Raw genomic sequence first — 13,939 nt, forward strand, 5'->3', positions numbered from 1 at the left:
GCAGCAATGGAAGTTGCAATGATGATACGTATATAACTCCAATTCATACAGAAAAGCCCGTCTGTCTTTCCTCCTTCTGCTGACGCACAGTACTGTGAAAGTCATGATGCAGTAAACCTAGTTATTTTACTAAAAAGTGACTAAACTTTAAGTTTCCTAGAACTGTTCATCCTAAAACTCAAAAAGCATTGATGTTTTTCTGGGATTTTAAATGTCTCTAGAAGGAAATGAGTCTTTTTAATTCTTGTTACCCTGAGGTTTGATTCAGCAAATTCATATTCTTATTTCAGCACCCATACAAGTAAAACTTATGAAGACCAGGGGAACTCCAAGCCTTCAAATGCCTATGTTGATGTAGGACTTGACACTCTCATCACACTAAAAAATGCTTCCTGTCATACATGGTACCTGTGTTTTCCCTTGTGAATTATGTCCACGTCAGTTAGTAGGTAAAATAAAACCCAACTCTCAAAGAGGGGAAAAAAATGTTTTATTTGCTTTAGAAATAATTTAAAAACCCCAAAACTACCATCCCATCACTACGGGCAAAGTTACGTTGTACCACCCCCAAACAAACAAACAAAACCCCCAAGGCAGTAACACTTAAAATAATGGATCTGGTGGCAGTGTTTTCCCCAGAAGCAGAATAAAACAGAGTGTGGATAAGTTACTTAGATAAGCTCTTGTTCCTCATAACAAAAATGAAACAAAATACTACCAGAATTAAAAAAACCCAAACCCATCTGTGGGCACCTACAGACAAAAATCCCGCATTTACTTGAACCCGTAAGTATCACTGACACAGTAAAGCTTTTGGTGTCAAGTGCTTCTCTAGTTTTTAGAGAAAGCTTGAAAAGAGTATTTAATACCAGCACAATTATTGAAGCGACTTAAAAAAAAAATGGAAACCATTGAAAAAAACATCATTTCCATTCTGCAGAATGGATTAACACAAGTAACAAAGGATGATACTTCTCCCTGAAAGATAAATGCACAAATAGTAACACAAAGTACTTTATAAAGGCTTGTAAGTAGTTTGGAAGGAATTTGGAATGCTTTGCTTTATTTCCTCACGAAATACTTTGAATGATCTAGAAAGCCTACGGAAACTATCATTGAAAAGTTAGCATTTCATTCCAACGCACTTTGTAACACTGGCAGCCTTGGTCATTCTGGGAAAGGAGCCACAAACAGTTCCTGGTATTGCAGTCCTGGACATGAACCAGGTCATTTACAACGTTCTCGGGGTGATTAGGAGCAGCGCCACTGGGCAGGCTGAGTACCTGAAAAGTACTTGCATGGAGAAGACGCAATACTCAACACACTGTTGACAGCGGAGGAAATGGGTTCTGCTTACTGACCACAAGCTTTTGATGCTGATGAGATATATAGCCTTTAATGTGACCCTGGCAGAAGGAGAAAAAGACCGTGTTAGTACTGGAAGCTGGTAACACAATGCCTATAACCTCAGCTGTCCTCAGACTACATCAAGCAAAGCTATGTGTGTATACTCCATCATCACTGCACTACTGTACTTAATATCTATAAGGATCCAATTTATGTAAGTGGGTCAACTCAGAGAGTAAGCAGAAAGTTGGAACCATAACCACGTTTGTGTACTAACGGTGCTCTCAGACTGAGAGCCTGTTGCCAGGGCCCCCTACAGGTCTGCTTACATTTCCTTGAAGAGACTGAGCTCTACAGAAGTTTCTAAATTTACTCTTGCTCACTTTAAAATTAGGATTTTAATTAATCACTATTCCATACCTAATAAACTAAATGACATACTACTTCCTTTTCAGATGTAGTGTTGTAAAACTGAAAGAAATCTTCCAGTGACCTAATCCCACCCTCTGTTACTCCTAGACCACACCAAATAATCTGTTTCAGAAACAGAGAAGTGGTTCATTTTCTTGCTGACACTGCAATGCTGCTCCAAAACCTCTGATTTATTAGAAATCTCTAGATTTCGAGCCTTTATCTGTTCATGAGTAGTGGAGATCCACTAAGACTAAAAGACAAAATGTGAAACAAAACCAAAGAAATCTGGTTTTAATTTTTTCTAATGTTAGAATGTCAAGAGTCTCCTACTTCAAATGCAGAAGAACAAATCCCTTTTGGTCCCAGTTACAATTTTTGTATTTTTAAATCAGTATTTATGCATATATAGAAGTGTCAGTACTGGATTTGTAATGTAAAATTCAACTTCAATTTTAACTGACTCCTGCAAAAGAGGCAGGAACCAGAGGAAGCCCTCAGGGCAAATGAAAACATTTCACTTTGGGCACAAGTGAATCAACTTTTTTACACAAGAACACCTGGGATTACTGATATGATTTTGTAATAAACTTTTATTCTCTACCTAATATTTTTTACTGTCTGAAGTCTGGAAGGACCAGACAACAAGTGGGCAGCACATACCATATATATAAGGTTAGCTAAAATGCACTGGACTTCATCAATATCAACATCATCTACTTGCATGAATTTCAGGGCAAACAGAAAGGCATCTAGAGATAACTGATGGGTTTTGAGTAGTAAATACCTGAAAGAAACAACAGGAAAAAAACTGTTATTGAGAAACAATCCGTTAAAAATTCTGGTTCTTAGAAAAACAGCCTTTCTACAATAAATTCACTTTAACAGGAATTCAGCTCTCTCAGAGAGAATTAAGGAGCATATTTGTTTCTATCTCAGTCTTAGGTGAAACTATATTAAATCTGCTTTTGCAAAAATGTAGGTTTTGTTATACTTACACTTTCTTAAAGAGATTTCTGTACGTGATGATTTTCAGCTTCTCAAGGATAAGAAAGATTCCACATCGAATAAAGAAGGTCTCATGCTTTGTCAGAGCATCATTCAGTAGGAGAAGATTGCCTTCACTACAAGGATGAAGAAATGAAAACATGAGAAGGTCTCACCCAAACGAGAAAGGAAATTGACTTGGTAGGAATATCCCTCCCCTGCCTTCCTCAATCATCCCAAATAAATACCTTTTACTTAATACTTTTTGAACTAACACACAATGCAATAAAACAATCATCATACCTCACAGCCTTTGTGACTTCAGCAAACTGCATAAGGTCATACTTTTTTAAGAGCTGAACTGTTGGCATATGGCCCTGAAAAATAAACAGTTTCCAAGTTTTCCAGGGTAAAGTCAAATGCATTTTAAATGTAATCTAGTAAGCTATAAAAACATTTGTTAGAGAACAAGACAAATGTTTAACCACTTTTTTTTTTTGGTACAGAATAAGAGGTGAATAAAACTATTTGTAAGACAGCCGCCTTGCCCCTGCCAAACACCTTGTAGCTCAACTCGTGATAACTACCTATTTATCATGGTTTAGGGAGACTTAGTATTTCTTAATGTTGGGGAACAGTTATCAAACTTGTAAAATCAAGAGCCTGTGACATGAGGCCTAGGCAGATCCAAATTTTATGTCATGGCTGTATGATCTAATCTGCAAACAGAAGAACCACAGGAATCCCAAGCATTACTAATAATACAAGCAGTGCTTCAGCACTGTCAGGTGCTAGCTCAGTCTGTACTAGATTTTTTTCTTCACTATGCCTCCGTGCAGAAATAAAAATGTCCTCTCAAAAAACAAAACAAAACAAAAAAAGAGAAAGTTTAAATTTAAAGAAACAAAATTAAATCTCATTGCTAGATCAGGCAAGACTGAACCACCTACACTATCAAAAAGAAACTTTGTTTTTTTCCCCCTGCACAGCAGAGATCAGATTGCACATTGACTTGGGTCAGACTTTAAATTTAGTTACCATCATGCTATGCTGTTGGTAACTCCTTTCCTGGTTGAAGTATTAGCTGAGAGCAGAACTCAGCTGCATGTTTACTGAGAGCTGCTAGGAATAAAAAAAACCCACCAAGCTATTTTAGTACAGTTTAAGGTTAATGTTTGGGCTCTGATTAAAAAAAAAAGCAACTGTAAAAACAATGACCTTTATCTAGTTTCTTTAGTGCCTCTTGTACACCAGAACTGCTCCAGAAAAGCCACAGTAATTCTAGGCACTAATGGACCCGCCAGTTTAAGGCACTCAGTCAGGACTGGGACAAAGTTTTTAAGACTGCTAGTTTTCCTTTATCAACCCTACCATTGATTGATCTGAAAACAACCAGTAAGAAAGTCAATAAATAAAAAATGAAAAACAGAAGCCAATCATCATACCCACTATGCTTCCCCTTTACCCACTTCACACTGCAAGGGACTGGAAAGGGAGCACTGAATGGAAAAGGGAGGATGGTCACAAATAGGCTGGGGCAAAGTTGGAAGATGGCAACTCGCAGAAGCAGGCGATAACATTCTCCGTGGCTAACTTTGGCAATAGGGCCAGGAACAGGAAACTCTGAAATCTAGTTCTTGTCCCCTCAGTTACACTGAATTAATTGTTAGCATAAGCCCACTAACTCAGGGATACACAAACGCTAGCACAGCACATGGGAAAGGACAGGAGCAAGAAGCAGAGATGTGCTTAATTCTTTTAATACAAAGATGAAATGATCAAATAGCACCCAGTCTTCACTGATTTGTTCAAAACCAAAATGCTCTACTTCATGACTCTTCTGACATGCCTCAAATGGGCAAATGTACAAGGTACCAACAGAAAATCCAAAGATTGGAATCCTTTCTCTCCTGTGGCAACCCCCCTTCAACAGTCTTCAGCCATCCAGTTGCACATCCTCCTTCCCTTCACCAGGTGAAAGAAGCAGACACATTTGTACTAGTGAATCCACACATTCCCTGGCCCATCTGTGCAGCTGATCACCAGGCAGGCACTCTGCTACATGACATAAGTTACACTGTTAAGTGCTCCTCCAAAGAATTCAAAGTTATCTTTATTACAGAAGTAACCTCAGGTTGCACCTTTAGGAGGGATGGGAGGAAGGCAGGGGGAAAGGAGAGTGGGATTTTTGTTTCGGCTGTTTCCCTCCCCCCTTTTCTCCTTTCCTGTGTTGCTATAAATGACAATTCAACGCTTCTTGTCCTCACACAACAAAGTGTGCATATGCTGGCTCTTATGGGGGTCAGGCACAGATAGCCTCTGAATTCCAATAAGGGAAAACCAAGAACAATACTGAGCATCAGTTTGGTTATCTGCCCCCAAAAAATTATTTAAAAGAGTAACATCTACTCACCAACAACATTTTTACTGGCAGCAGGTAGATCAAAATCATTCTTTTGTTCTTCTGGCTTGAGCGGTGACAGTGCTCAAAGGCAAATGACAGATACTCTTCAGCTGCAGACACAAATAAAAGTGCTAGTAACATGAGTCAACAACAAAAAAGGATTAAAACTGTAATCCAAATTCTGTGCTCAATGTCCATCTCTAGCTTAAACACATGATATTTGAAATTATATAAAAAAGAATCACACCAATCAAAATACATTAAGAAAAATGCTGTAAGAATTATGGGGAAGTCACACAAAATACGAAGTATTACCAGAAAAATAAGTCCTCCTTCAGAAAGTCAAAGAAAACTTGTCAAGGTCTAGATGTCAGAGGTAACAGTTACAAGCAACATTGGAATTTTCAGCTCATTTCAGTAATATGATTGTGCTACTATTACAGGAGGGGAGAATCTCAAGAAGCGCTGATGAAACACAACTCTGTTTTCTAAATTCACAGATTAGGTTCTTCAGTGGATGTAAGCCGCATGCGATGCACACATCTGCTGAGCTGCAGAAACGTGCCAGTGAGATCACACAGCATGACAACATGAAAATCTCTCATCAGTTTTCACTGAGAGAGAAAAATGACAAGCCTGACAGGCAGAAGACATTGTTTAGAGCAACAAAACTGGCTCTAGAATAGATTTTGGTCAGGGGCTTCAGTTAGCGATGAAAGTTGTACACCTTAGCTCTAGAAGCATTTCTATTAATGAATCTATTAGAAATCTCAGAAATGCGGTTTCTACATCTTCCAAAATCAATGCACTGAGAAACTAATTCTACAGTACAGTTTGCCGAAGATTTCCTACATGGCATACATCAACTTAAAGAGGACAAGAGAGTCGCAAAGCCTCCTTTGTGAAACCTTTTACAAACCTATTCTTTTGGATGCTCATACATTTTATTATGCACACACATAATGCATAAGACTACAGAGAACTTCACTGACACAAATATTTTAAAACTGGGCAAATACTACAATTAGAAGTGTCATGTAATCTCATCTCTGATCTGACTCAGACGGTGGGCCTTGGATCTTTCAGCATGACTTTTCCTTTGATCAATGCAAACACAACTGCACTTTCTACACACATTTTGAGTCACACACACACGACATCAGCCAGATTTCACACCAAGCAGCAAGACTTTAAAGCTGTCTTACTGGCACACAGTACCTTGCTTAAAGTCACTGTCAAACATGGCTTTGCGTCCAACATAGTATCTGTATGTAACTCGCTGTGCCATACTATATTCATCCTTCAGATTTGAGCTGTCAATTGCTCTAATTAAGGGCTTACATAGATGGAGCTTGTTGATCTGTTAAAAAAAAAATCAACTGCATTTTACTCAGAGAGTGTAGATAGATAGTATCATATAAAAAAAGGGTGGGTTTGACTTAGAATACGAAATACAAAACACAGCTTAACAGACTTGAACCCTACCTTAAAATAAATTTTAAACAGCTGATTCACGAGAAACAACATGCCCCACTTTTTGGAATCTTCAATGCCTGCTCGACTGTCATAAGAAAAAAGAAAAAAACCTACTAGTACTCAACATTGTAAGAAAATGACAACTTTGTCCTTACGGTAAATTCCTTCCATAGATATTTTATGGATTTTTAGGGTAAAAATAGGTGTCTGAAAATAAAAGTCAAGACCAAACTCCTTGTCTTAAACCATACCAGCACTGTCAAAACAGAAGATGTGTTCCCATCTTAAATTTAAACAGCTCTGCTACATTTCTTCTCAACATAATGAAAAGGTGTCATGCAAAATATAATTCATCTGCATCAGGGTCCTCACTCCAGTCTGCAGGTAACACATACACTAGCACAGAGTTGCTTACAATATTCAAGGTGAAAGCAAGATGGAAAAAAAAGCATTTCCTCCACTTCTGAAGTGTTAAAATTGCTAAGACTGAAAACCAAAGAGTCACCTCTTTTCCATCTAATCATAATGAACCAAACTTCACAACTGAACAGGGCACAAAAGTGTTAATGATCTTTCCTGAGAAACAGGGACATAATCAGTCCCTCCAAACATCTGCTAGGAATGTTAAACCTGAAGGAAGGCCTCTCCAGCTGTAGTTAATAGTCAAGAGAGAACAGACTATAAATGAGAGGAAATGAGCCTCAGAAGTGTTCATTCTTATCCAGATATGGTCTTAGTAAGTGGGAAAATCTTACGTAAAGTTCATTAAGTTCTTAACATTTAATAGTGCAAGTTCTATAGAGGATCTTTCACTTACGTGTCACTGGCACAGACTCGAAAACAGCTCATCAGCAGTTCTGCTGCTTTTTCCAACATGTCGCCCACTTTGCTTTTCCCTTTCTTCACTAGCTGTTGATCTGCCTATCATTACACAGCAAGAAACAGTATGTAATTCTACATCCTGGTTCGCTGGGTTGTAAACAGTTTAGTTCCTTAACACAGCATTTTATAAAGTATTAGAGCAATAGATTTGTCATGCCTGCTATCCCCCAAATCTAGAAGGCAGTCAAGGTCACAGAGTAAAAGAAAACACTCAGAGAGGCTCCTGAACATGTACCAAACCTAATGCACAGGAGGACAGTCCTTTGAAAATAGCACTGACCGCTATTACCTTTAGTGCCACAAAGCTTAATGCAGCAATTGGAAACCCAAATTCAGGATCATCTGATAGCTCAATTGGAGCATTAACACTTCAACTCAAGTTTTCAAAGACCAAAAGTCTAGCAAAAAAATGTCTTTTGAACAAAAGCAAACTAAAATGATTCCTCAGGTATGGAGTCTGAGTTTTAGAATTCATAATTAAGCTTCTCTCCACAGCCATGAAGGCTAGACTTCATTTCTAAACCATAATCAATATTTTCTAATAATAACACACACTGCTAGGACCTGTGACTTGCAGAAGAAATGGAAAACATGTTACAGTGGCAAGACAAAAAAAAGAGTTGCCAACACATGCGAAAGATCCATGCACTGATTAATGCAGAACTTAAACAATAAAGAAGAGTGGGGGAAAAAACCAGCAAGTAGATATTTACTATGTGCTTTCTAAAGTTTTATTATAATGCTTGCATTCTCACTAGCTGAAACATAAGGAAAAGAAATGGAAATGCATCCTTTGCTGCAGAAGTCTTCTCTGTATCCGCACCCTTTGAATATACTAAGGTTAGAAGACAGAGTTCAAACACTTCCAGAATGACTGATCCCACTTTCCCCTTTCTCATGCATCTCAGATATACGAATTTGCCTCATTCAGACTGAGAATTGAGACTTGTTACAGAGCAGGCACATGCACACAAAAAATATTCTCTGTGCAAGCATGCCAAATGTGTTCTTTTGTGGGCGGGTGGGCACAAGAAAGTGCTGAGGGGACGAACACTGAAAATACTGGATCTTGTCAAACTCTAACCTAACTTGAACTCTAGCTTCACCTCTTCAGGTAAAGTGACTAGGAGCAAGATCACGACCCTGCCACCTACCTTGGCCTAGCAGTTTTCAATAGACCCCTACACAAACTACTTTAATTCACTAGCCTGAGAAAAACAATGTAAAGTTGGGGGGTTTTTTGCTTGTCAGCAGTTGTATGGGCTCAGCAAGGGCTCCAGTGAACATCAAAAGCAGTACACACAGCTGAAAGAGGGGAAAGAAGGCAGAAACTTCCCTCTTCAGATGTGGTGAGCGGTTACATTAGCTCAGTTGTCTGGGTTATCTCCACCCTTATAAAAATCTCCACCAAATCCCAAGGATAACACATGGAAACAGTGAGTTGTGCCACCACGCTACTTTATAAAGACAGTACTTAATCACTTCATATGCTCTAAGCACTGCTGTGAGTTACATGCAGGTCCTCAGAACCTCTCTAGTTCAAGCCGCAAATGGGAGGTGGGCAGACTGGGCAACCTAGTTTTTCAATAGGACTGGATGAATTTAGTGTGTCAACAAAATCCTAAACAATGAGTTAAACAGCACTGAGCAAAATTAGGCTACGTAATAAAGTCTAAAATATTTCCACCATGGAAAATCCTAACAGATAAAACTAATGAGGCTGTTAATCAGATCTACTTACGTTATTAGCAAAAATTCGAAGATCGAGGGCTACAGCATACATAATAGGTAAAGCCCTGGAAAAGTAAAACATAGTATACTTAGTATATGCAAATCATGCAATAAGTAAGACATGAGAAACAAGCATTTTTTTTTTTTTTTTGCTAGTTGGTCATAAAACTAGAAAAGTATACATTAATCCTTAAATAAAGAAGGATGCACTCTTTAAAAGGAAAGGTCTTCAAGATCTCAGCATTTCAAAAATCCTACACTGGAGGAAGAATTAATTCTGAAACCTTTTCTACTGTGGCTTTAATAAAATACCATCTCACCTTGATCAAATTCTTCACGTGTTTATTTATGGACCATTCTACGCAATTAAGCTCAGATGTTTAGTTTTCACACTTTTGGACCTAAAAACTCAAACAGGCAGCAAAACCAATTAGGCTGCATTTAAGTGTCACTGGGGATAACTAAAAACTATAGGCATAATTTTAGTTTGGCTACTATGGTATTACACTAGGGAAACATGAGAGTCTAGTTTCTAGCAGCTCTCTATGATATACTCACCAGTTTTCTTCTTTATGTGCCTGAAATGCTCGCAGGAAAGATGTATTGTATTTAGGAGAATTTAAAATGCTATCAAATGAAGCACAGATTTTAAAAACAGCAGTTGAATGGTACCGTATATTACTACATGAATGGGTAGAAACCAAAAATGCAGCAAGTAGATGAGGAGTCAGGATGCAAAGATGTCGCAGGGAAGAACATGAGCACAGCCACACACTCCTCAGTGTGGCAGTAGCAGTAAGAAACACTGGCCACTTAGAAATAAGATAGCAGCTTTCTTTATCAGTATCTTCCCCTCTAGCCAAGTACAAACTGGGACGTACGTTAATGATTTGAGGGTCTCCTATACACTGCAAGAAATGAATTTTCTATTTTAGAGCCAAGTGACAGATTCCTTCTTAGTCCTCAAGAAAGTTGAAAGGAGAAGAGTGTATCTGGATTTCCTTGCTTAAGAACCTAAATAGCTGAAGTGTATTTGGAAGCAGACCACATTCTATTACATTTTAAAAGGGGTAAAGATAACTTGTTCTACAAGACACATAGTTAATCTGAAAATAATATATGAGATTTATGGAAAAGGATATTGGACGATAACTGTTTGGCATTTGTATGCTTCTATAAAGTCGTGGTTTCCAACAGCGTAAGTACACCTGTCAAAGAAAAGGTGCATTACTGCATCAGAAAATATCATATACGCAAGACAAATATTTCTTTTTGCCTCTTAACAGGCATAGAGCTTTACAGTTTATTTAAAAGACACACAGAAATATGATTAGAAATGTTCCTCACAAAATGGCACAAGTATTTTAACACACCACTAAGCTTGACAATTGTAGAAAACTGATGTGAGACATGAATGGGGATCTGTTTCTATAATATGTACAGTATCAACTGTAATATGCTAATGCTTATTGAAACTGTCACCAAGACTAGCACAGATAAAAAAAATTCCAAGACTGTTGAAAGTGAACTAAAGACGTGTTAATGCAGAAATTTTTTAAATAAAAGCCTCACAGAATTACTTAGGTCCTAAAGCTGTCTTAAGAGTACTTTTATGACTAAAATTCCCTTTTAAAAATATTTATTTTCCTTACTTATTCCACTCTAAATTCTCGTGTAGCTAGTAAATGCAGACCAAAGGAAACCGCAAGCACCGAAACCAAAGCTGTGTCAATGGCTATAAGCAGATGACTACCACATATATAAAGCAAACTTTACGTGGAGAGGAAAGAGAAGGTCTTTATTTCCTGCAGTTCTAGTATTATTTATAAGAGTAATAAATACCAAGTTTTCAGATGTAAGCCCTTTAAAATAACTAAGTAAACTTAAGGATATCCTTCCCCATCCCTGCTGGATGCCTCAAAACTGACTTTACATTCCCGGTCCATCTTTACCTTAAGTGGGCTGCAAACATTTCATCATACGGTGGTTCCAAAACTTGCTGACACTTCTCCTCTGGAGACGGAAGCTAAATATAGAATAAATCAACGAAACATTAAAGGAACATCCAATGCACCAGAAACAGAACATCATATGGATATTCTGTCATGGCAATTTTATGCATACACGCCTTTGCTATCTATCAGAACCTTAAGTTATATTAATAATCACATCCAGTGTAATGAATTGCTAGTGTGCATTCTGTCTCCAGAACCTGATTACAGCTAGCCTTAAATAAAAGCATCCGAAATGCATATACCACAAACGCTGGACCCTTGTTACCCACTGGTTTTCACTTTACAGTCACTTCCACTGTGCCACGTTACTAACGTAGACCTGGCCAGAAGGGACTTTCAAGACTGTATCTATCCAGAACACAATTCAAAGTGGAACACAAAACGCCATCCAGGAAAAAAAAGGAAATATACAATATCCTTGTAAGAAGTAAAGGGAAACAAACCTACAAGGGGATCCTGCTCTGGCCTGTGAAACAGATTTCTGAGGTTTATCTCCAATGGAAAAGAACCCATGTAGAGAGCCAGGAAAACTGAAAACAGATTCTCACCTGTAGCCTTGGATTTGCAACATGTGGATGTTTAAACGATACTAATTCCGCACAAAATTGTCCGTCTCTGCTGTCAATGGCTTCTTGTACCTACCAAAGAAAACAGCCACATTACAGAATAAAATCCAGCCGCAGCCATACAACATATTTACAAATGACTACAGAAGCCACCTTCTTGTTACCACTGTTCATCCACCTCAATACTAACTCAAATGTGAGTTTTTAAAGGTTTAAAACTAAATGAATCAATATTGTACTTTCAATACACCTGTTTTTCAAAAAAGTATCAGGGAGAAGGTAGGGTGAACACTGTTGTGGTTTTTTCCTTATTTGTAGAATATGAGCAAACCAGAGAATCCCCAAACAACTTACCTGGGTTTAGCATTGTAAAACACCAGTGGCGAGCCAGATTTGGTTAAGCTTTTTAAAATTCTAGTTGGACTTATGGACATCAAACATATACGTGAAGGCATAAACAACCTTTGAGCAACGCTTAAAAATGAAGACAGGTAGATTAAACGCGTAGCTATCATTCCAAAGGCAATGTCTGATACTAGACTAGCATCTGTATAGAATACTTTTGAAACCTGTCAAGACTGTAAATGTTATATTCCGTGGGAGGATGGTTTAATTCTGCTTCCTGCTAAAGATAACTCCTTGTAAAAAATGGTCTGAGCAGCTTATTGTGACATGAAGCTGGAAATTTCTTCAGTTGTGGAAGCAGTCTTAGATATTACTTCTTAAGAGTTCGTTTCCCACTGCTTGTGCTTTATTTGTCATATTTTTGTGTCCTGATAGAAAAAAACCCCAAAATCTTTTTTCTGTATGGAAAGCTCATACCAAATGGGAAAAATCATAGACTAAAATAGCAAGGGAAGCAGCAAAAGAGGGAAAATTAACTGCTTAAACTCTTTCAGAGATTGGTGGGTTATTTTCAAGTAAAGGAGAGCTGATTTTATGTTTTGGAAATAGTTTTTCTTATTAAATGTTAAATGGACTGTCAACTGGACAAGATGCTGACTTTTCAGAGCAGATCACCATCCTGAGAGATCTCAGTCGCTCCATTTTTGAGACTAAAACCCAAACAATTACTCTCTTTCTGTGTCCTTCACTCAATTGACTTGACTGATCTTGATGGAAGCGAGTAAGATAACAATGATGAAAATATGATGGTTCAGAAAGAAGCAGTAAGAGTGGTCACACTAGAAGCTTGACACTCAGGGTTCAGTCCAGCTGGTATCCTTGCAACCCTGCTCCTGTCTCTCCATCCTCCGTGCCATACACACCGTGTCTCCACACTTCTGTACTTCTTAAATCCCTGTATTTCTTGAATCCCTGAGCTGCAGTTGTTACTGCACACACACACAATCCCACCACGTCAGTTCTTATGTATAAATTACTTCACTATCCACTATATCAGTAACCATCACACTTTTCAGAAATTCCAGACACACATCCTTGGCACACAGCCGGCATACTTAATACAGACTTAAGAAGTATATTTCTTTGCCATACCACACATTCTAGGTTGATTTATTTCTTAAACGAGGTAACATATTTACAGCAAAGAAAAATACATCCAAATACTCTTAACAGTGCCCACAAATAAAAAAACTTGCTTACTTGCTGCAAATACTGATTTATGGTGATGTGCGCCATTAAAATATAAGTAGAAGAGGCAGGAGTCCCAAATAAAACGCAGTTGTATCACATTCTGCAAGACGAACAGGAGTTTAAGAGAACAGCGAAGCGAGAGCATCTCACACAGATTCCCTCTTCACTCTGAGGAAACGCGGGATGACTTTATCGAACCTCTCGCTGGTGGGCAGCTGCTGCCAGCCTGCGGGTACGGGAACGCAGCGGCGGGGAAAGCGGAGCAGAGCACAAACACACGCTGCCTGCCGGGGGAAACTGCGTGCGGAGCAGAAACCCTGGCACAAAGGCCCCGAGGAGGGCAGAGCGCCCTGAGAGGCCCGCGGGCGCCGAAAGCGGGGGGCGGACGTTAGAACTAGGCAGGAGCGCGGTGGCGGGACGCGGCCCTGCTCCCACGCCACTGCGCGCAGGGACACCCGTCCGCGCCGCGCTCCTGCCCGCGCGTCCCCCGCACCCCCAGCGTGCCCCCAGCGGCCCCTCCGCCC

General features: G+C 39.0%; 1 protein-coding gene across 3 annotated transcripts; it reads right to left on the minus strand.

Annotated features, from left to right (window-relative positions):
* Window positions 1-473: 473 nt before the first annotated feature.
* Window positions 474-13,801, minus strand: PCID2 (PCI domain containing 2). Of its 3 annotated transcripts, XM_050915355.1 has the most exons (15): window positions 13,614-13,801; window positions 13,425-13,515; window positions 11,802-11,891; window positions 11,191-11,264; window positions 10,381-10,446; window positions 9,797-9,838; window positions 9,249-9,303; window positions 7,443-7,546; window positions 6,635-6,710; window positions 6,368-6,509; window positions 5,159-5,259; window positions 3,049-3,122; window positions 2,757-2,882; window positions 2,422-2,545; window positions 474-1,406 (listed from the first exon to the last, which is right to left on the minus strand). In XM_050915355.1, exons 2-15 carry the CDS (start codon window positions 13,458-13,460, stop codon window positions 1,317-1,319), a joined length of 1,200 nt encoding a protein of 399 aa, XP_050771312.1. In that variant the 5' UTR covers window positions 13,461-13,515; window positions 13,614-13,801; the 3' UTR covers window positions 474-1,316. The 3 variants fall into 3 exon arrangements, with proteins under 3 accessions (XP_050771312.1, XP_050771313.1, XP_050771314.1); XM_050915356.1 differs by lacking the exons at window positions 9,797-9,838; window positions 10,381-10,446; window positions 11,191-11,264; ... (1 more) ...; window positions 13,425-13,515; window positions 13,614-13,801 and adding an exon at window positions 9,559-9,576; XM_050915357.1 differs by lacking the exons at window positions 9,249-9,303; window positions 9,797-9,838; window positions 10,381-10,446; ... (2 more) ...; window positions 13,425-13,515; window positions 13,614-13,801 and having other exon boundaries at window positions 6,635-6,735; window positions 7,443-7,457.
* Between the last annotated feature and the right edge of the window lie 138 nt (window positions 13,802-13,939).

Source organism: Gymnogyps californianus, chromosome 1 (genome assembly GCF_018139145.2).
Source record: "Gymnogyps californianus isolate 813 chromosome 1, ASM1813914v2, whole genome shotgun sequence".
In the NCBI taxonomy this organism is placed as follows: Eukaryota; Metazoa; Chordata; class Aves; order Accipitriformes; family Cathartidae; genus Gymnogyps; species Gymnogyps californianus.